Source organism: Epinephelus lanceolatus, chromosome 2 (assembly GCF_041903045.1).
Source record: "Epinephelus lanceolatus isolate andai-2023 chromosome 2, ASM4190304v1, whole genome shotgun sequence".
Classification (NCBI taxonomy): Eukaryota; Metazoa; Chordata; class Actinopteri; order Perciformes; family Serranidae; genus Epinephelus; species Epinephelus lanceolatus.
The window spans coordinates 31,156,937-31,180,452 of NC_135735.1; the positions used below are offsets into that span (position 1 = coordinate 31,156,937).

The 23,516-nt window shown below is 41.2% G+C and overlaps 1 protein-coding gene and 1 long non-coding RNA gene across 2 annotated transcripts in view; one reads left to right on the top strand and one right to left on the bottom strand.

Annotated features, from left to right (window-relative positions):
* kif26ba (kinesin family member 26Ba) overlaps positions 1–23,516 on the top strand; it is a 126,615-nt gene that overhangs the window by 79,314 nt on the left and 23,785 nt on the right. Inside the window, exons 6-11 of the mRNA XM_033622806.2 lie at positions 9,796–10,011; positions 11,065–11,158; positions 14,120–14,265; positions 16,041–16,157; positions 18,119–18,305; positions 19,274–19,481. Coding sequence (XP_033478697.2) covers positions 9,796–10,011; positions 11,065–11,158; positions 14,120–14,265; positions 16,041–16,157; positions 18,119–18,305; positions 19,274–19,481 — 968 coding nt within the window. The remainder of the gene's footprint in view (positions 1–9,795; positions 10,012–11,064; positions 11,159–14,119; positions 14,266–16,040; positions 16,158–18,118; positions 18,306–19,273; positions 19,482–23,516) is intronic.
* On the bottom strand, positions 9,930–19,348 carry LOC144458354 (uncharacterized). The gene is made up of 3 exons (XR_013487847.1): positions 19,226–19,348; positions 17,870–17,900; positions 9,930–10,024 (listed from the first exon to the last, which is right to left on the bottom strand). It is a non-coding gene; the product is annotated as an uncharacterized LOC144458354 (long non-coding RNA).

Genomic DNA, 23,516 nt, shown 5'->3' on the forward strand with positions numbered 1-23,516 from the left:
TAAAAAACATCACTACCAGTCTATTTGTACACTATATTTAGAATACTTTCACTATTTTAAGCCTGCCATTAGCCACCGATTTCTGTCAGTGAACTGAAGCTGTCTACCACTGCCTCTATCAGTTAGTTTGTTTGTGCTGTTGTGTGACTTTGGCGTTTAAAAGGGTTAGCTCAGATTCACCAAAGTCACACAATTGTACAATAATTGTTACTGACTTTTTAAGGTGAGCCTTTTAAAGGGGATAAAATATGTTTTGCTGTTGCCCTCTGTCCACAACTGTACATTGTTCAATGACTGAAGTACGTCATACAACCCCACCTCAACACATCTGAAGTATCCCTTTAAATATTCACACAGAGACTTGGGAAAAACTCACTTCTGTACTTGTCTCTTCCTCATCCCTGTTTTTTTTTTGTTGTTTCTTGTTTTCTTGTTTCTGCAGCTCACCACCTTGCATCAGTATGAAATGCAGCATGAAGTGTGAAAAAGAAGAGGAAAGTATAGAATGGATAATAGGAAGAAGCTGTGATTTGTCTTGTCATTTGTTCTGAGGGAAAGGAAGCCAAAGTGAGACAGGGAGAGGAGGGAGATGAGACAAAGAGAGAAGCAGGAGAGGGAGCAGTGGGAATGTGGGTGGACAGTGCTACTGAGCAATGCGATGCTCCTCATACATAAAGAGAGACCGACAAAAGGAAAGGTCTATAGGTGCTGTGAAAGTGGGAGGCAGAGGGCAGAGGAAAAGAGAGGGATGAAGGCATCAGGGATCAAGAGAGGTGGGCACGCTGTTAGCGTTGTGTTAGTATCTGGAGATTTATTACTGACCTATTTCTCTCTCAATAGTTTGTTCTAAAACAGAAAACAGTCATTCTTTTTCATTAATAGAACAAAGAGTCCATTAATTTTATGTTCTTCCTGCATATGTGTGCGCGTAGGTAATAATGGCTGCAGCACTTTGCCACATGTATTGATTCACCAGTGGAACTAGGCCAATGATCCTCTGAGAAAATTGTGGGAGTGGGTTTGATCACACATGCAGATACACAACAGTCTAAAGTTCCAGTGTGAGCGTCACAATCAAAAGTTGACATTTATTCATCTACTTATAATTGTTTCTAGAGACTACAGACAATTTTCATAGCTAGAACAAGAAATGACATCTCTTAAAAGGTGTCTGAGCTGTGCTGATGCATCAGTCTCCCTGATGTTGTTTGGGGTGTCATCACCAGAGAGATTTGATGGTTTGTATGACTTGTGGCATTTCACATAACACCTTCACCTTTTTTGAGAAATGGACATGGAATCACGTCATGGCCCCATTTATATACCTCAAACACACTCTCACACTCACACACACACACACACACACACACACACACACACACACACACACACACACACACAGGCAACCCTTTCACACTCTTAGACATGAGGAGGAAATGGGCTCTCAGGGGGGGAAGACTTTATGAGTTACGCCTTGTAAAGCGTGCAACGGTAAAATCCTTCCCTCCAGGCTCTTACTGATGTGATGGGCTCTTTTATTGGGGTCAGGAGAGGGCGTAGCACTGAATCTAAGTGTGTGTGTGTGTGTGTGTGTGTGTGTGTGTGTATTTGTGTTTGGGAAGTGCTATAGAACTCTTGACCTGACATTAAGCCTTAGTGTCCTGGGTTTCCCAGGTCACCAAGGTTACATATGTATTACATTTGGGTGGCATCTCAGTTTATCTTACACTCTCATCTATGGACACACTTTTTAATTTACACAGACATATACAATTACCTTCATCTGAGAAAGACTTAAAGACAATAACACTCTCAGACACACTCACTCACAGACGCTTTATTGAACGAACTCTCATAAATGGCCTATGGTCATTTAATGATGCAACCAAAGGAAAGCTTGTTAATGTGCTGTAATAGGTGTGTGTGTGTGTGTGTGTGTGTGTGTGTGTGTGTGTGTGTGTGTAGCAGATGGAGAGAAATAAGGAAAATGTGCATGTAACCAGAAACCTAGTAAGAACCCTTCAAATGTTATTTGGTTTTGTGCTTTTTACACGGCTGTATTTTAGTTCCCAGCAGGCTTCTATGTATTCATTTTCTTTTGTAAAGCACTTATCATTCTAGGTGAGTTTGTTCAGTATATCATGACCTTGTTCTGGTTGCCTTTGTCTCTTTGCTCCAGGGGTATTACATAATTTATAGCAAATAATTTGTACCAGTTTTTTTTTAATCTCTTTTGTGGAAAATTGCTTTATGTTATTGATGTTATCTAGCAGCACAGTGATGTGGTGGAGGTTAATTAATTAATATTCCAATGAACTTGAAAAAAATAAAGTCAAGCTCAAACATTTTCCAGCATTGGACAGACATTAATATTTTTTCATAACTGTTCTTTCTTGTCACTGACTTGTTGTCGATCCCTGTTCACAGCTGATGGGCCTGTTAGTAAATGCATAGTTTAACTCACTGACACTGAGGCATCCTCCCTTTGTTCTGTGAGTGCAGTGGGGTTTGGGGTGTTTTGGGATTATTGTGCAATTCGTAATCCCATGGCGGTGTTTAACTGGAAGCGCAGTGCAGAATCACACTTCAGACGATGATTCATCTGCGCTAACAAGCACAAACAGACAAAAGATCTCTCCTTCTCTTCCTGCTTCCCTCTCAGGAGCCACATAAACACAGAAGTCTCTCTCCTTTTGCCCTTCGCCTCTGAGTCTGTCAACAACATCCTGACCTTTAAAGAAACTACAAAGTAAAAAAAAAAAAACAAAAGTAGATTTCATTTCTTTAAATAATGTCACAGGTCATATAAGAATAGGGCAGAAAATGACAAGTGGGGAAGGTATGTTGCTTTTATAGATGCTCAAGAGTGAGGGTAAGGTGGAAGCATAGCTGGAATGTATTATTTTATGTTCTTAAAAGTCTTTATCTGTACTGAGGATTAATGGATTCACTTGTTATTTTTTTTAATTTATTTTTCTCTATATTTTCTTTTTATGAAGCCACATTATAGATGTTTTGAATTATTGTTTGTCCCTCATGTTCTAGGGGTTACACCAGGAGGGGAGGAATGTATGGTAGGATTTAAGTTTATTTGTCCACTGGAATAATGTACACTATTTGTTTTGTGTACTAAAAAATAAAAATAATAATTAATATGCTTCTCCAGCTCAAGCAACCAAATGTCACTCCTCGTGGTTCATGGTTGCAGTATGAATTGCCAAGTTTCGCTACCTTTCATCTGGCCAGACCGAAAGCTGACATTGGTCGTGTCTTGACTCCATCCACAGTTCTTACTAACTGGCTAATGGCTGCTGCCTCGTTTGTTTGGAACAGTCGTACACTATTATGCATTTCCCTCCAATTAGTTGTTGCATATTGACTGGAAAAGCAATTGCATCGACATGTGTTCAGTGTGGTGATAGTGCATCCCTGACCACCTTTAGAGGAAGTTTGGCCCATCAGATCACAATCTGTCCTCAATGCATTTATGTACACTACATTCACAGCTCACTTTCATGGGGTTAAGCACTATTGGACTGCATTCTGGTCACGTAAAACACACATTAATGCAAGGTGTAAAGTGGTCTGAGAGGATCCTGTGTATTCTCAATCTATGATAAATGTCAGGACTTGTAGAGGCACTTGAATACTTGCACACTATTATCCATCCATCCTTTGATTCTCTATACACACTCAAGCTTTTCATGGTTTAAGGTCTAGAGCAGAGCTAATCAATTACAAATTCAAATGGGCCAGACTTTAAAACCAAGAAAGTATGTGCACCAGACATTTTCAGCAGCCTATTCAAAAGATTTTGTTGCTGCTGTTGTTCTTTAGCTTTTGGAAATGACACATTTTAAACAAATGTAAATGATTGTAGTGAGTAAAATAGCAATATTTATCGTTTCACTTTTGAAATTGAAAAATATATTTTTGACCCAGGCATATCATGACATTCAGAAGCAGAATAAATGGACCTTTCTAGTCATCTGACCACTCAAAGCGCTTTCTACACTATGAGTCACATTCACCCATTCACACACACATTCATACACTGAAACCTTTAACACACTCACACACCGATGGAACAGCCATCGGGAGCAATTTATCGACATGCAGACCGAAGGAGCCGGGGATCGAATCACTGATCTTCCGATTGGTGGACGACCCGCCCTACCTCTGAGCCACAGCTGCCCTAAAAAGGTGCTGTCAATGCCGTTAATGCACAGAACCATAACAAGTGGTATTAACAGTAACATATATGGTAGCATAACCATAACGTATAACTCAACAGAGATGAGAGGAAGTGATATGGCTCAATCATTAGCCACTTCCAGGCACTGTATGTAGTTTACATATTTTGTCATACTGGTATATCAGATTTATGTGTACTTGGTCACCTAGAGGTTGCTCCTTGGCAAGACAGAAGCTGAATTCTCATTCACAGGTTGAATCTTTTAAAGGATGTGGTCCATATATTTGTGTCCCGTAAACGTTTGAGGGCCAGACTGAACCTGCAGTGCCCCCCCAGGTGAGACAGTCTACTCTCACAGAGACCAAATCTAAAGACGCATCCATTCAGCTCAACTCACAACATCAAGAATGTAAGGATGAGAAATTGCATTTCCTCTGACTGTCAGCCTGTGTATTGTATACTGTCAGCTGATTTCCTGTTTGGAGGGCATCCAGCTCTTTTAATCTGTCATGCCTTAAACTATCCTGTCCAAAACAATCTATGCACTTTGTGCTGTCAGCACTCAGAGCTGAAGCCAATTTACTGTGAACTTCTGCTGATTCAGATTTCACAGTCTGGTCATCGTTCATAGCAAACTCTATAGTAGCTCAGCTTGTGCCATACTTGCTTTTTACAGTTGAACTTTGAAGATACATGTTTCTTTTCACAGTTCTGACTCTGCCTGTCTGTTAAATCTATTTCCTTAAAAATTATGTGAGATTCATCTCTTATAAGAATACATTAATAGAATATGACATGAGTTGTTTTCCAAGAAAGTTAAAATGTTTTAGAATAAACTGTTTTATTTTGATGTGTACAAAACAAGATAATATGGGTTGAACAGAGTATGGTCAGTACACTCCACAGTAAGAGCTGGAGGTAAGGAGACTATCAAAAGGAAAAAATGTACAGCAGCTGCCCTAGCAAAGGATAAAATAATAGTCCCAGGAGCTTAAAGCATCAAGTGCTTAAAATTCAGGAAGTTATCAGGGACTAAAAAAATCCCCATGACAAATTAAATGCAAAGAAACCCAAACATTTTCATTGCAACTGAAGAATGGAGGCATATTTGACCAATAAAAGGCAACTGCCTGGATTGAATCATAATGTTTGTATGTGTCAAGACCAGAGTTGGGTACTTTAATTACTTTTTGCAGTAATGAGTAACCTAACGCGTTAGTTTGCTGTTTGAGTAATCAAATACTTGAGTACATTTTCAAACAAGACATCAGTTACTTCCGTTACTTTTAGAACGCTGGTCCTTCAGCTACGAAACAGCAACGGCTGTCGTTTGGTGGAGTCTCAATAGGTGGAGTAGGACTCGCTGACAGACATATTTCAGACTCAGTACTTGCATTATGGATGGTACAGGCTACACGCTGGTACTCACCAATTGTCCCCGGTCGTCATCGGGTTATTCTTGTCCTATTTTTATTACTGTCACTATTATTTGAGTCACTGTGTCTGTTCATGTGCCAGCCGACATGTTGTTGTAGTCACCTAAAAGCGTCAGCAGATGGCAGGAGCTACATTTGAAGCGCCATATGTAAACCGTCAAGGTACTGTATCTTCCACAGGAAGTTCTGACAAATGTTTCAGAATAAAAGCCTATTTAGAAAATGGAGGGATTCTCTCAGCCGAGGTTATAAGGAGCTTTTAATTTGAAACAAGTGTTGAGTTTGAAATGACGGTGCGATATGTTAACTTTACAAAGACAACGGAGCGGATAAAAAGTAAATATATAAACACACAGAGGGATTAATGAATAACGGACCGTCTATAATGTAGTCTGTTTCAAATGAAGCTGGGAGCCTCTGCAGTTGTGGTGAGTAAAAGCCCCGCCGCTATTTGTTAATGTTATTACTTTATGTCCAACCGTGAGGATGTACCATTGTTTGCTAGCTTGATGCTAATGACAGTAACGTTAACTCAGCGGGTTGACAAAGTGCCTCTGCTGTTTCACACCATCATTTCCCCCTTTTACTCTGTGTGGTAACATCCCTAGAGGAAATATTAAAAACGCTGGGGTGTTGTTGTCATACAGTTGTCTACGGCAGCAGATCGTTCTGTGTTTCTACTGGTCAAAGTGACGGCTGTGATGGGAGAATTGGATCTCAGTGAAGGGCAAGTGGTCCATAAATTTAATTTTGGAGACAAAATAATGTAGGTTTAGCGCCCTGTGGTCCATTGCCCAATAGGAAATGTAGAATACTCAAAAGTACTTTTTTTCTCAGGGAGTAACGTTGGAAGTACTTTTTTTTAAAGATATTTTTTGGGCATTTTTAAGCCTTTATTTGATAGGACAGACAAGTGTGAAAGGGGGAGAGAGAGAGGGAGTGACATGCAGCAAAGGGCCACAGGCTGGATTCGAACCCGGGCCACTGCGGCAACAGCCTTGTACATGGGGTGCCTGCTCTACCACCAAGCCACCGACGCCCCAGGAAGTACTTTTAAAGTAATTGAGTTACTTTACTCAGGGAGTAACGCAGTAAAGTAAATGGTTACTTTTTAAAAAATGAACGCAGTGACGTACTTTGATTACTTTTAAAGTAACCCTTACCCAACCCTGGTCAAGACAACAATGCAGAGACATCACATTGGAACCGAGATATGGTCAAGGTCAGAAGGGAGCAGTGTTGGCAAAGTTAAGCTGAAAACACATCTTGCAGCATTTCGGCACATTATATGATGCAAACAAAGAGCCAGCCTTAGCACCAGTAGGAAGCATTGTGCTGCAGCGTGTCAACAGAAGATCAAACACAGTTATTACTACTTTTACTAAAAGATCTTGCACTTACTGGTACTTCAACTATGAATTAGCTTAAAATCACGAGTGGACACACACTAACTAAACTTGATTTCTCACTTCAAGAGCCAATCTCAAGACCTGTGGCTCACCAGGCAATATAATTTTTCTCTATAACGGCAGGATTGTGGGTCGTATAACTTGGGATGTTTCTTGACCTCAACAGCTAGTCTCTCCTCATCCATTCTTTGACACATGAGAGAAGGCAGAGGCAACAGAGTTCTGTTTATACATCCATATTGAGGAGAGGAGTCGAGCTGCCATGGGAGTGGAGAAGAAAAGCTGCTACTGGAGCCCTCATGTTCAAGCAGGGAGCAAGTGGGAAATATTGCATTCAATGTAGGGGCAGCTAGACTGGAAATAGGACAGTGGTGTGAAGTGTCACAGGATGATGTGCCAATGAGTGCCAGTGCACGTCTTTCTATTGTACATAGAAAATAATACAGGCAGCTGTTTTGACGTGCACCAGTCTGTTTTGGCCTTTACTCACCTGTTACATTACTGTAAGAAAAGTAATACTTAACTCGTTACGTTACTTTTGTTACTGAACTCCGTCAAAGGTGCCTTTAACTCCAAATCCTCCACATCCACACATCCCATTTTTAGTATTTATCACATGTAGAAAAAGAAAACGAGACATTGTGGTCCCTACATTTGAGGAATTTATGTGTTACTAAGTAATGCGTTACTGCCCAGCACTAGACAGGAGATGTGCCAAGTTGTGAGAGAAAGCAAGAAATCTGTCACCAGGGGAGAAAGTGTAACTCTTAAAGGTAAACAGACTCAGATACTTTATCATTTCAAAATGTTGCTGTGTAAATATCAAATAAATTTGATGAGCAGGGCAGCTCAGATCAGTCTCTGAGACAGTTGGTGTGGTTCAGACTCAATCCATAAAGCTCTTGTTGCATCTGACGCTCTGCACCATTCATCTGCTTTAACTGAGCCTCTCTTTCAATTGTCAGGGAGCAAAAATCTGGGGTAAATCTCCTGGATAAGCACGTAGGATGTAGCAGGAAGAAAGATTTAGTGACAAACATGGAGAGAAGAAGACAGACGGACTGAATCAGAGAGTAATATAAGCAGTGAGAGATTCAAAGAGTAAGAAAGACAAAGACTAATTTACCCAGATGAGCCAGAGTAGGAGCAAGAGAGCAATAATAAACTCAGAAAAAGTGCCTAAAACTTTAAAACATCTTCCACTAAAGGAGAAAGGGTTGTTTATATGTTAAAATGTCCTGGAACTCACTCAGATTCGATGACACAGCGTTTTGCTTCCTCAGATATCAAAGAAAACAACAGCAGCTGTCAGGCGGTAAATTGTGGCTGCTAACAGTTTATGACAGGAGTGGGAGGAAAGGAAGAGCGAGAGGAGGAGAGAAAGCTAAAACAGGATTCCTGCACTTCAGGCTTTTTGATATGAGGCAGCGAGCTGAAGGTAGACAGGAGGGGTGAGGAGAGAAAAAGGAAAGGATTTAGGATGGAGGGTGAAAGAGATAATGAAAGAGTGACAGCCGGTAAAGGAGGGGAAGGGGGGAGGAAGGAGGGAGAGGAAGCACTTAGGGTGAATGAGGTGATGAGAGACCGTGTTCATATTCATGTAAGGAACTAAAAAGCTGAATGTTGTGACTCTTTGGAAGTCTTTTGTCGCAGCTAAGGTCCCGATGAGTTCAGATGCCTTCGAGCAACAATCTCTCAGAATTATCAGATCTGTTCGTCGGTTCGAGCTGTGTAGGGTTTCTTAGAAAATCTTTCAGTGCTCTCAAAGTATAAGTGGGTATAAGTAAGAAGTGATGCCAACATGGCCCTCAACACAGTGCTTGAGTTATATCTGAGAAACTGTAAAGGTATAACCAAACTTTCAAAAAAGGATACTTTGCTAGCTACGACTTTTAGCCCTCACTTAGTAATATTAATTTGCTACATGTATGAATGTGCAAGTTTCTTGGGAACCTCTGCACCTGTATCTGCATTAGTATTTCGTGAGGGATCAAGGGCCTATCCCAATACCTACACTTCCACTAGAAATACCCACTTGCACTTGGTTGTGCAAATTCACGTTTAGGTGTCCCAAAACAGAATTGAGGTAGTGGAAGTGGTTTCCAACACTTAAAACCCGTCCTAGATTCCAAGGGAGCCCTGACCCACACTTTCAACGAAGTGGAAAGTGAAATTTCCCAGAACACCTTGCAAAGTCAGCAACTTCGGCAAGTTTTGGAAAACAATTTGTTACTGTACGATCAAAATGTAGGCTATACAAACAACAGATTGTTGGACTAGCGTAAACTCACCAGCAACTCGGTTGAACACAGGATCAAAATATTTAAACAAGCCGACTTACCCAAACAAATTGATCAGAACTAGAAGACATCGTAGGTACCTCCTGTTTTCAGCATTTCTTCTCCGTTGATTCATCAGACAGAGGAGATTAAACATAGCACACGCCACAACACAAGTGCTGGGGCCAGCATTTTCATTGCGTTGTTACTACACGTGACGTATGCCTGCATGTCGGCCACGCTAATTTGCATGAAGTGGTGTCTCATTTCTTAAGGAAAGATCTCTACCCTAATATTTCTCACTTCCCTCATCAAGGGTTATCTCGCAAACGAGGGCACTCAATACCAAGTAGAAGATTTAAGGGGTAGAAATAGGATTGGGCCCAAATTAAAAATGTCTTTGCCCTATTTTATTCAATCATACTCTGTTGTTTCACTAGTATCTGACTGTGTGTTTTCTGTGACTTACCCCTCAGGTGAAAGTGATGGTGCGTGTGTGCCCAGTGTCTCAGTCGGATGCTGCAGAGTCCAGTTCCTTCCTCAAAGTGGATCCCAGGAAGAAACAGATCACCATCATGGATCCGTCAGTCAATCAGACACCAAGTGCAGCCTCTCAGAAAAAGGTGGGAGCCAACCAGGTCCCTCCAAAAATGTTCACCTTTGACGCGGCGTTCCCTCCTGATGCATCACAGGTGAGAGAAATGCCTGTGAGTTTAGAAAACAGAGGACTTGGATAGGATTTTTATATAAAACCTGATTGAAACAATTACCGATATACACACATACACACACTTTTGCCACATTGACTTAATGATGAGTGGCTGAGTAGATCAGCCTCCAAGTTGTATTTCCAAGTCTCAAATATCTCACTTGGCTAAAACAATCTGCATGTGTCAACAGACTGGTGACAAATTGGCTGCAAAGCAAACATTGCTTAGATGTAAATAAAACCTTATCCTACTAAGAGTTAGATGAGAAGATTGATACCACTATGCCAAACACTATACTGCTATAGCCAGCAGCTAGTTAGCTAGTTAGCTTAGCAGATTAAAAATAGGATCAAACAGCTAACCTGGCTCAGTCCAAAGGTAAAGAAATTCTACCAGCACCAGGAGGTCTGCAGCTGGCCATGAAAAAACTATAGAACATAGCACCTTGTGAAATCACATGTATCTACATTTCTGTCTGTATACAAGTTTAAAGAAGATATATTTATTTGTTGACCTTATGGTTAAGGCGTATATTCGAACTTGGGATAGAGCCAGGCTAGCTGATGAATTCCCCCTTGAGGGGTGAGAACCAGAGGGGCAAATGTGACGATGAAAATAAATGGTATATAGTAGATATACAGGTAAATGTGAAGCCAATTTCTATGACTTTTCCAAAACTTTCTGGGTGTAATTATTATCTTCAGGTTTGAAAATTTTCATATTCCATGACTTATCCAGGATTTCATAACCATATGAACCCTGCCATTCCTCCCATTCTGCATTAGCGCTGAGTGCAGCATTAGTGACATTAATGAGGAACACACCCATCATCAACTGTACCTTTTTTTTTTTTTTTTTTTTTTTTGTTTTAAGATTTTCTGTTACTCAAATGTGAACATCCTCAATGGCTATCACAGAGCTGTCCTTTTAACACTGCTCTAATGGATCATGTGTATCTGTACATTCAGATATTTAATGTATATCTCTTCATAGACCTCTCTTCAATCCTCTCTCTCTCTCTCTGCCTGTTGCTAGGCGGAGGTGTGCGCAGGAACTGTTGCCGAGGTGATTCAGTCGGTGGTGAACGGAGCAGATGGCTGTGTCTTCTGCTTTGGACACTCCAAGCTGGGTAACTCTCACACACACATGCACGCAGACTACAAAATCAGAGGAAGTGTGGCTTGTGAGTCATCTTCAGTGTGTGTGTGTTTGTGAGTGTGTGTGTGACCATCAGTGTGTCAGTCTTTCACTTGGCTGTCTCCCTACTGGCTCTCATCTATCAGAGAGAGAAAGAAGAGGATTAGTGTCTGCTGAAGCTGAAAGCATTCTCAGTCTGCTCCGTCTGTGTTTCTGTCTTCTTTTCTCTCGCTCTAATCCTTCTGAAGCTGGTTTTTAGAGAAGCTGTCTTAAAAAGGGTCAGGACCCCTTACTGCACACTGCAACATGTCTGAACCCACACACATGCACTGGCACAAACAAAGACCCACCACACACACACAGAGATATTCTCCAACCCCGTGTCAGCTCGTGTTGTGTTTATCCCTGTACATGCAAGCAGCATTACTCCTCTTGGCTTGTTGTCTTCATACAGCCGATTGGAGTTTCTAAGTCCCCTTGAACTGCTGGCAGAGGACAAAGGCAGAGAATTGTTCCTTGAGGTGTGATACACTCTCTACTCTAATAAAAAGGCATAAACCACCTGTAATGTCGCCAACAAGCCCTCATTGGACAGGACAAACACACAACTGCACACAACTATAGCATTTTAAGTCAAAGTATTTTCTAGGAATAAGAAAGATGGTCACATATGAAAACAAGACCTAACTCGGTCACTTCTCCATTAAAAAGGCCTATGCAGGACCTGTCAAACAAACAGATGCACATATGTAATTACCACAAATTTCCCAAGACAATGAACCAACATGGCGTATACGTCAGACAGTCTGTTTAGATCAATGTGTTTGCATCCCACCATTTTCATTCAGTTTACAAATAGTGACACGTGAAAATGTGTCATGATGATGACTCATAGTGCATAATGTGATTGTGGCTGAAACCAATATGCTTAACACGCCCACAAAAACAGACCTCCCAGAGTGTGATTGTGTTGAATGAGAAGCACGACTGCGAGTGGTCTCATGAAAATACATAAATAATGTATGTTTTTCATGGTGTGTTGTGTTTTGTGTATTGTATGTACCTTTGCTGCACTTGGGAGGAGCCAGAGACAGATGTCGACTGAGTTGGACAATAAAATCAATATATTCTAATCTGATATGATCCATCAAAAAGAGTTTGCTCTCTCAATCAGTTTTATTGGTATATTAATGCTGTGGAGCGGCTCTGACATCACTGGATTTCGGTTTTAATGGCTGCTGCTCTAGCGGCAGATGAGATAATTCTTTGTGATATAGCTCACCTAAGGCCATGGATCTTAATGAGGCTGCATTATAACAGTATTACCTCTTTCCAAATTAAAATGGGAAAGTAACACAATGAGCATTTATCTTCCACCCTGTGGCCTTTGGCTGTAGACACGTATGAGGACTCAAGCACACACGGGTCCTGTCATGTAAACACACATGCACACACACACAGATGCACACTCTCACAAAGAGTAACAAGGTTTCATTGAAAGGGAAAAATATTCTGATAATGACATAAATGGATAAACTTCAGGAGTGCAATTGAATCCTCTGGCTGAGAATCCTGTCTGATGGATTATGTTATCAGTTATTGGATTATTGGCTTTGGATCGCTCATCTTTTAGTAGTGACGAGTGTGCGTGTGTTTGTGTGTGTGTGTGTGTGTGTGTGTGTGTGTGTGTGTGTGTGTGTGTGTGTGTGTAAGCTCATGTGTGCATGTCTTTGTACTGACGATACAGTGCCGCCTTCTTCTCTCACACTTTCTCACCCTGTTAACTTTATCTCTGACAGCATCAGCAGCTCTGCTTGATGAGACCAAATACCAGGAATATACATCAACTACACAGACATGGACACACACACATGCACATATACACACTTCTTTATCTCCTGTGGCATAGAGTCACTATAGTTGCAGTGTCAGTGGAGTAGTCAGCTAGCTGACCATGAGCTGACAGCCTGTGGTAGTCGGAACAGAAGGAAACATACTCGTGTTGATGTGTAACTTAAGACTCTCTTGTATATACACAGACCTGAAATGGAAAAAAGAGAAAGGAGGGTTGTTCAAGTGCGCTGTGGTTGTGGTAGATGTAACACACAGAGCCATTACAGAGCCATTATGACTGAGGAAGTATGATTTGTTAACTAAAAAGAAATGAACTTGCAAATCACTTAAATCAAAGTAAATGTGTTGCTTTAAATAAGTTGTTTTCATACTGTTTGCAGAGTTTACCGGGTTCTTCAGCATTTCTTTAACTGTATTTTGAGGTTTTATCTGGAATAGTCTGAACATTGTGCTTCAGGCAACCTTAAAAGGTTTAATTTCAACCCCGTATAAACACCGCTATGATAATATGAACCATTTTTGACACTAAATACAATATTTTTTGTTGAGCGTCTTCACTATTTCTCCTCTACTTTTTGAACATGTTTTTGACAAATCATGAAATGCATCTTTGTTTTGACAGTAAGTCTAGACGCTCCAGGAAACATTGAGGGAGAACAATGTAAAATTACAGTGTAGCTGACAACCGCCCCTCCATACTATCTCTGAACAAATCTGAACACATTTCTCTACCCCGCATCACACGAGTCAGGCTTTTGATGTCCTCTGTTTCTGTGTAAATGTTCGCGGCGGTGTGATTGTTAGGTGTGACATATGGCTTTGTTTAGGTGTGTGTTTGATCTCAAACTCCTGACAGCGAGAGCAGGTGTGTGTGTGTATGTTTGGGGCGGGGGAATCATCATTTTGTGGCTCAGAGGGACAGATCTGGAGGCTTAGTGTGCACATGCATGTTCAGACACTGAAACACACACACATACACACCTATTAACACAAAGCACTTTTTTCTCCTGGGAGCCTTTTTTGATGATGTTATTTTTGATATATCCATCTTCTTCTCTTCACCCTTCACCTATTTTGTCTTCCTGTCTGTCTCTTCCAGGTAAATCCTACACCATGATTGGCCGTGATGACTCCCTGCAGACTCTGGGTATAATCCCATGTGCCATCTCCTGGCTGTTTAAGCTCATCAATGAGAGGAAGGAGAAGACAGGAGCACGGTTCTCTGTTCGTGTCTCTGCAGTCGAGGTCAGTGTTAATGGATAGATCTAAACAGGAGTCATTACTACTAACCTGCAGTCTTGAATATGAGTTTCAGGTGAGGTATTACTGAGGGCACAATGTAACACTTCACATGGCAGTGAGCTAAAATCACAACAATTTGGTGTGATTTATGTGACACTGATCAAAATCATGGATATAGCAATCCCATTACATCCAGAAATCTTGTCTTATAGGAAACATAACAAGTCAGAGTTACAGAGAAGCCACTGATATAGCTCTTACTGTTTCCAGAAAGTCTGTTGCATTAACATAGAAGTCAGATTCCTTCCTTTCTATATCAAAATGGATATCAGAAATTACTAATTATACGGACTTAGAGAAAATCATGTATATCCTCAAAAACAGGTATGTAGTATTATCATTTTCTTTAAGTTTTTTTTTAGGCATTTTGCCTTTACTTAATAATACACGCTGAAATTAGACAAGAAAAGTGAGACAGAGAGAGGAGGTTTGACATGCTGAAAAGGGCCTGGGCTGGAATTTAACCCGGGCTGCTGCAGTAAGGACTGAGCCTTTTGGTACCTGCTCTACCAGATGAGCTACTGGGTCATCCCACAGATATATATCATTAAGGATCTTGCAGCCTTTTATTGAATACATGGTAATATTACCTCCATCAACTGTAGACCCGCTGAACTGAACTGGTTTCAGTCATAGACTGTATAAAATAGTAGACATAGCTACCGTGACATCACCCACTGGTTTGTGAACTCTTGTTTCGAAGCCTCGAGTTTGGCATTTCAGCAGTCATCATCTTGGTTATTCAGAGCCAGAAGTTACTGTATTTTTACGAAAGGGTGAAACTGTGTAGGAGTGAGGGGTGGATCTGACTGTAGTGACTCCTCGTAGACAGCCTGTCACTCAAAGCAGCCCCTACCTCAACTATGCATTACTGTAAGACTTAAAATATAAGCGGGTGAGTTATAAAAAAAAATCATCCCCTGTACAGTTGTCATGAATATTGAAATTAGCTAAAGAGATCAAAAACATTTATTGTTCAGGGCTGTTAACATGTTTATTTCTGTTGTAAAGTTGGGCATTTAAACACGGGTCTTTGGGGAATTACTCAATTTTGGAGTCAGCCTCATGTGGCCATTCGAGGAACTGCAGTTTTTGGCACTTCTTCCCTGCATCATTTTTCAACATTGGAGGTTTCTGCCTGGTTCCAGTGTAGGCCAGTGATAATTTTCAGGTACAATGGGTGAGGTATCAAGTTTCTCATGATATAAGATTTTTGTTTTTTTGTGTAATTGTCCTTATTATTTACATAAATATTATCATTCTTATTATTATTGTCCCCTGTTTTCCTATTTTCCGTTCCACATGTATTGTATTATTGAGTGTTAAGCCGGAATAGGTTGTACTGTTTTTGCATATTTAAAAACATTACAAAACACAACCATAACAGGTGCCATTACTGACACAGGCATTTGGGAAAGGGGGTCACTCACAGTCTCTTTCAGTAGTAGTGGCCTTAACTGTAGGGCTAGCAGTGTCATATTTGACATCAGTCATCTACGACTGCAATATTTTTAACCATCGACTTGCCATCACAGGAAATGACTTCCCTCTGATAAGGTTTTAATAAAGGCTGGACTCTTCCTTTAAGATTAGTCTGACCAGAGTTAGTCACAGAACAATTTAGGGAAAGATTTTGTCAGAAAATAAAAAACAGTGTTGTCACTACTAGTTAACATGTGTGTGTGTGTGTGTGTGTGTGTGTGTGTGTGTGATTGTAGGTTTGGGGAAAAGAGGAGAACCTAAAGGACCTGTTGTCTGAAGTAGCTACGGGTAGCTTACAGGATGGACAGTCACCTGGAGTCTACCTGTGTGAGGACCCCATCTGTGGCATGCAGGTACACACAAACACACACCAATACATGCACACATTTCAACACAGCCGACAGTGGCATTTGTTTATATAATGTGGCTGCTGCAGACTAAATCCTGCGAAAGCGTGTATGAACAGCCTCAGGCCTTATATCAATATGCTTTACCTTTGTTTTCTTAGCCTCAGGCAGTTCTCTGTTGTCTTTGCTACTGGGGGATATTCACACTTGCTGATGCACACACTCACCGCAGCAGATACAATATGAGAGCTTTAGTTTGCTATTAGAGTACCCCTTCTTCCAAAGTAAATCAGGCGGATTTTAACACCAGGTTTACTGCATCTGACTGGCTAAGTCAGAACAGAACAGTGCCAAGTGAAAATGAATTAATGGAACAAACAAAAAATGGGGAAAAAATATATATATTTGTCTGTTTATATTCAAGCTTTTCCTTAAATTGAGTTTGGTTAAAGATCCAGTGTGTAGGTGTTAGGGAGATTTATTGATAGAAACTGAATATAATAGGTATGTTTTCTTTAGCGTTTAATGACCTGAAAATAAAAATTGGTGTGTTTTTGTTACCTTAGGATGAATTGTTCATATTCATATAGGGAGTGGGTCCTCATTCTACAGTAGCCCAGAATGGACAAACCAAACACTAGAATGGATAGGGCCATTTGCGTTTTACATCCCCCACCATAGTTAGAAGCCCCTCCAAGATGAGCAGTGTTGGAAAAACACAGACTTTTTAACACAAAATTGCTTTATTCAATTGTTTTCCTGGTCTTTATTACCAGGTCTGTTTGTTTTGGAGAGGAAGAGACTTCTGTGGATAATTTGGGTCCTAGTAAACAACTTCCTGAGCAATGAACACTGAAGGAATCCTAACTGGGAGGAGTTTCAGCGACTTGCAATCTGCATTCCTCACCACTAGATGCCACTAAATCCCCCTAAGTCTTACACACTGGACCTTTAAAAGAACTTTTTTATAATTTACTGTTTGCTAAACGTAATGAGCATGATTCAGACAATAAAAGGCTACTTACATGATAATAAATCTGAGCAACATTATAATTATTGTTGTCATCGTTATTAATTATAAGGTCATAACTACATACCAGTCTGAATAGTGGGGGTGTAATGATATATCGATCTGGACTGATTTATTGATTTAGTGGTCGACTATCCAATATGCAAAGTGAAAACATTTTGAAGTTTCCATAGTACATATGTGTCACCATTTCCATCTGTGCACCTCCTTCCTAAACAATCAAACAGTGCTAGCAGCCTAGCACCAGGCTATTAATGATAAGCAGCCAAGAAAAAGACAATGAGGATATTTGCTGATATAGTCTCATATCGATTTCAGGCTCCTGAATTGAATTGAATTGAATCCAAATGTATCACGTCAGTCTTCTTGATATTAGCAAGTGTTCTATTATGTCCAAAGGACTGCTATGATGTTGTGATGAAACTTGTGATTTACACCCCTACTGAATAGTGTGTAGAAAAATGCCAAAAACAACTGAGTGACACAGGATGAAGTAGTGTGTGTGTATGTGTGTGTGGCTGCAGTTTAATGTTTATAGGATTAGAGGGTCTGATACAAGAACATCTGTGTAATCCTTAACTAATCTGACATAATCTCATCAGTAATGATATCCTGCAGTATACCACAGACACAGACACACACACACACACACACAGACACAGACACACACACCCTCTCTCTTACTCACCTCCCCTTTCCTCTATCTCTGTCTCCCATACCTGCAGGCAAATTAGAAAATGCTTTATTTGAATATGCCAGTCACTCCCGTACACACAGAATCCTCACAGCACACAGCATTATCAGTGTTAGCACACTTCTTGGTGGGTAAACGGAGCCCCCTCAGCTAAGATTAAATGGTATCGTCTCTCTTATCTGGCTCTCGGTCCTTCTTTATATTCACAGAATTTTTTTTTTCTCCTCCCAACACATTTTCCAGCTCCAGAACCAGTCTGAACTACGTGCTCCGACCCCAGAGAAGGCAGCCTGGTTTCTGGATGCAGCCATAGCAGCTCGCCACAGTAGCCAACGTCCCAACACCACCGAAGAAGAACACAGGAACTCACACATGCTGTTTACATTACACATATACCAGTATCGCATGGAAAAGACAGGCAAAGGAGGGAGTAAGTGCTGTTTACTCTCACAGTCTGTCATCACTGCTATTATTCATGCTACTTATTATAATCAATACTTATCAACAACAAATTACTTTTGCTGCTGGTTCTACTGCTGCAGATATTAGCACTACTGTTATCATATCAGACAAAACCTCCTGTGGGTCTTACATCTGAGGATTATAGTAGAATAAAAGCAGCTACAAACATGCTTTTTACTCTTGCAAGACAAAGCAAGGAGTGTGTGCACACAGTAATGATAGATCAGTGTCTTTACCTATAGTCACTATGGATAAATAGGGAGTTCGAGTATCGTCCTGACAGAGTTGTGCACAAACCTGTCACGGTGTGTATGATCCTGATATAGATTCTTTGTTTAGATTAATTCACAGTCATGTCACACATGCACTCATGTCTTCCTCAATAACTGAGTGAGGATGTAGAGGTAGTGTGAGTTTCTTTGTGTGTTTGACAAAGCAAGACTGATGTCTGACCAAAATATCACTGATAACAAAGTCAGGACTCATTCAGGTGCATGCACAAGTGAGAGAATAAGGCAGAAATGGCTGTGAATGTGTGTATAGTATTAAATGCAGGCAGTGATGATGTTTGTGAATAACAGACGACTAATGTGGGAACACACACCATTTCGCAGCATATCTTCACCCTTGTTTGGCTCACGTAATTAAGATTTTTCACTGTTTTAACCTTTATAAAACTAGATTTCCCATTACATTGCTATAGAATTTAGAAAAAACACTCAATCTTTGGTCATGTTATAATGGTACACAGTGTTAATTGGTAATGGTACACATGATTCATTCAGGAAATTGTTAAATGATCTATGTATATACTGAGGGGCACATTCAAGACTTTCATACTCCCTATCTGGTCTATACTATAGGCCGTCTTGTATCCTTCCCCCTTACCATCCTCTTCCCTGCTCCATTTTTGACACATTTTCCTCACTCTGCTAGTGTCAGGCGGTCGCAGTCGCCTCCACCTGCTGGACCTCGGCAGCTGTGATGTCAAAGTACTTGGAGGAGGAGGAGGAAGCGGAGGAGGAGGAGGTGGGAAAAGCAGGGAGAACTCTTCGCACAGCTCAGCCCCTCTGTGCCTTTCTCTATCAGCCCTCGGCAATGTGATCCTGGCCCTGGTCAATGGAAGCAAGCACATCCCATACAAGTAAGGTGGTGTGTGTGAGTGTATGTATGTATGTGTGAAGGTAGAGGAGAAAAGAAAATGAGCTCATATGATTTAAATATAGTACAGAGAAGAAACTGAGACAGAAAACAAAGACACAAGGGGCTCAGTCAACAACTTAGAGAAAGAAATGTGGAAAGGAATGAAGGGCAAAAAGAGGAGGAAAGCAGGATGTGTTGGAGCTCGAGAGAAAAGCAGGCGAGATATCTCTTAAGTTGCTTCAGGTTTTGCAGACTACATGTTATGAACAACAACAGCTGCTGTTACATATTCATCATATTCATTTAGCTGGTTAACTGACTGGCAATGAGAGCAAAGGAGCAAGAGGAGAGATGGGGAGATAACACAGGCAGCGACTGTAGCCACATGAAAGAAAATAAAAATACATATAACAGGGAAAAAATCCCCATTACTGTGGCAATGTTTAGTATGCCCGGGCAGTATACATTATGTGAGATAGATGGATCAAACTGTAATGTCCTCATTTTACCTTTTCCTCCCTTTGAGTCCTCTTTTCTGCCCTCCTTCCCTCTTGCTCTTCCACTTCTCCTTAAGGGCTTTGTAGCTCTGTGCCTCTTGCTGGGTTAATTTAATCACCAGCTTTTGCATTTACATTGCAAAACAACCTGCTACCTAACGCTAGAGCTGCAAGCAAAGCTGTGCTGCTGAGTCTGGTTTGGCACTGGTGACTCAGACTGTTGGCGGAGTGTGAGAGGATTTGGACTGGCTTAGCAACGTATGCCGTGTTACTGCCACGTCTCTAGAACCATGATCAACATAACCAACACCAAAATGGCTGCTCTGTACTTGCACAATGTAGTGTGATGTATATCCATTTGAGGAACTTCATGTCTGTTTACTTCCTGTCAGCTCTACAGTAACGTTTCCTTAGTGAACACAGTGCTTTTTGTCCTAATGTTACTTCACGCTTCACAGGTAGCTTGCATGTACTGTAAACAGTATTTACCATTTGTTTTTTTTATATATTGTTTCATGATCATTTTCATTATTACCTCTTCAATAACCATTAGCGGTGTTCCCTAATGTTGGTCACTCAGTGTAGAACCAACATTCGCCTTATTTTCAGAGCTTAGCTAACATTAGGTCGCTATGGTTCTCTTTTACACTCAGTGCTTCAAAGAGTTGCTAAAGATATTAAAGTGACTGACAAAAACATTATAAATGAACAGTAAATACTTTTAACAATATAAATGAAAAGTGAACTAACTAACTTAAGGATGAAAAAGCATATTTTAGTCTCTAAGGTTGTAGACCAAGATAACGTTACTGTGGAGTTGACAGGGAGTAAACAGACATGAAGTTTGTAAATGAGCCCGGTCTCACTCCGAAGTTCTCGAAATCCCAGCACTTGGGCAGTGACTTGTGGCGTCAGAAACCAATGAAAAAAGGCGTCCTTTAACATCAGCATGATACGCGGCTGGTTGCTGTTATACTTTAATGACACCCGGCGGCATCAGGGGGAAACACAGCGGGATAAAGTTAAGGTGCCGAAAGTCCGACGGGGGTGGGCAGGAACCTAACCACTCGCTTTTGTTGCCTAAACCTAACCAGGTGTTTTTATGGGCACCAGAGCGTCCCAGAACGTCACCAACCAACGCAGCCAGGGTACATTGCACGTCGTATGTGGACGTGGAAAATCAGTTACATGTCACACTGTGTTGTGCAAGTAGAGAAAGAAGCATGAGCTATCGTGGATATCAGTGGAGACAGGTGGAGTTTGTCATTGCAGTCAGCAGGATATACAAGAAAAGGTAGTAACTACTGATTAAAATATCGGGTGATGGTGTTGATGAACCAAAGTGATGGACCAACCAAATGACCAACTGACTAACTGATGCGTATACAGTCTTTTCTGTGATGTGACGATATTGGAAGCAATCACAAAACCAAAAATATGCAAGAATTCAAGAATTCTGCTACATTAACATCATCATGTGAATCTGTTTACATGGACATGAAAAATCTGGTTATGAGGCTTATTCTGGTTATGAACATATTCTGGATATGTTTACATGAGCACAGAGAAATTGGGTTATTCATGTTCTCTGTGAACATGGTGCACCTGGGATGTTTACAGAATGAAACCAATGGGAGATAAAAGTGACAGGAAATATTAAATACACACTGTATATTTACTGCCACTTTACAACTTATTGTAACTGTTTCTTCTCTGCTCCAATCACCAACACCTGTCTGCTCTGAGCTCATCCATCGTTCCTCTCTTTCTCTGTTTCTCTCAGCCCCACACACACACACACACACACACACACACACGCTACGTACTGAGCTAAAAGCGGCTGCATTACTCTCATAACACTGTCTCCACTTTGGTTAGTGTCAGCCTGTCACTGTCATTACCGCCACATAGTGCAAGGGAGCAGTGGGTGAAGATACGCAGGCTCTTTCATAAAAGAAAGACAAAACTCCTTTTCTCCGTTGCTCTACAAGTGAGGCACTTCACTGCTGCCATTGTTTTGTCTGTTAATGTCACTTGGCTGTGCGTGTGCAGGTGGTCAGCGACACTCAATAAATAAGTTAAAGTGTAGACAACAGTATCCTTTTGGGGATGCTCCAATAAGCATATTCTGGTTTCTTATGAATATAATAAGGGCTTATCCAGGTTTCTGAAAACAGGCTATGGTGTTAACATTCTCAAACACATAAATGGGAGACTCCAAAAACCTGATCATAAACAGGTTATTTATGTCCATACACTATCTGGCTGAGCCTGTCTCTCAGTGCTTCATTACTTTTGGGATAGTGTCCCATCATGTTCTTATAATCCCGGTCCTGTTCCAGCACTGTTGCTAGGTAACTGGTGATTCTATGTCAATGATCAGTAGATACCGTCATGTGTATGCAGCTTCCCAGTTCAAGAAAAAGGGGCAGCCAGTGGTCTGTTACCACAAAATCAACACGTTGGCTCTTTCCCAGACATGAATCCAATCTCCAGACAGACGTTTCAGCCACAACACGCTCATATAGATTTAGAGGCTCTTCTCACATCCACTAAACATCAACCTTTCTCATCAGGGACTCTTTACAGCTCCTTGTCCAAAAATCAGACCACCTCCATCTGGTTTGCTGTGTCTGTCTCCTGGCAAAGTCCCCCTTATACAGCTCCCTAAATGTTTCCACTGACACCCCCTCTCCTGTACTGTCTGGAGTGTCTCTGTCATACAAGAAACTCCAGGGACACAGTCATTTGTTCTACTCCAATATCCTGTTCGACCACTGCGAATGTTAAAGGGAAGGTTTCACAGCTTTATGTGGATGTTCAGACAGTATGAATCCGCTTTTACGTCTGGAACCTCCAGTCTACGACGGCTTGAGACGAGCCCTCGTTGAGGACTTGGCTCAGATTCCAGAGTTACTCTCTTATCCTGAAGCCTCCCTAAGGAATCTGATCCTGTTTTGATTTGGCGGTGGGAACCTCTTGCGACCACATGCCTTTGCTGATGTCGACCCCAGCAGGATTTGAGCCCTGGACCTTCCACATGGAAGACAAGTGCTAGTGTTGATAAATGTAGTTAATTGAAGCAATAAATTCCTCCGTGCATGTCATATTGAACGGGAACGCTGAGTTTTTCTGCTCATGAAGCCGTGTCAGTCAGTGGTGCCTACATGTACCAGGATGCATTGCAGGCTCTCTTGCCGTTGGGGACAGCATCCGACAAAAACGCTGGAATTAATTGCTGCAGAATGATTAAGTTTGTGTTGGCATCAGTGGGCAATGTGAGAAAAGGCCCCACCAGTTGGTTTGCTCTTTGCAGTTCAGGTTTTGGAGGATCCCCGTTGGCCATGTCCTCTTGCATGGCAGCTGCAGCCTTGTCCTCTCTCCACCGCATTTCAGCCGTGGAATAGCCGCTTGAATAAATGCAGCTGAATATCCGAATCAGCCAAAGCACTGTAAAATGAATCCTTGTCCATAACATCTTCTGCATTCACATCTTGAGAAGATACAATTTTCGCTGGAAACGTAGATAGTTTGTAACA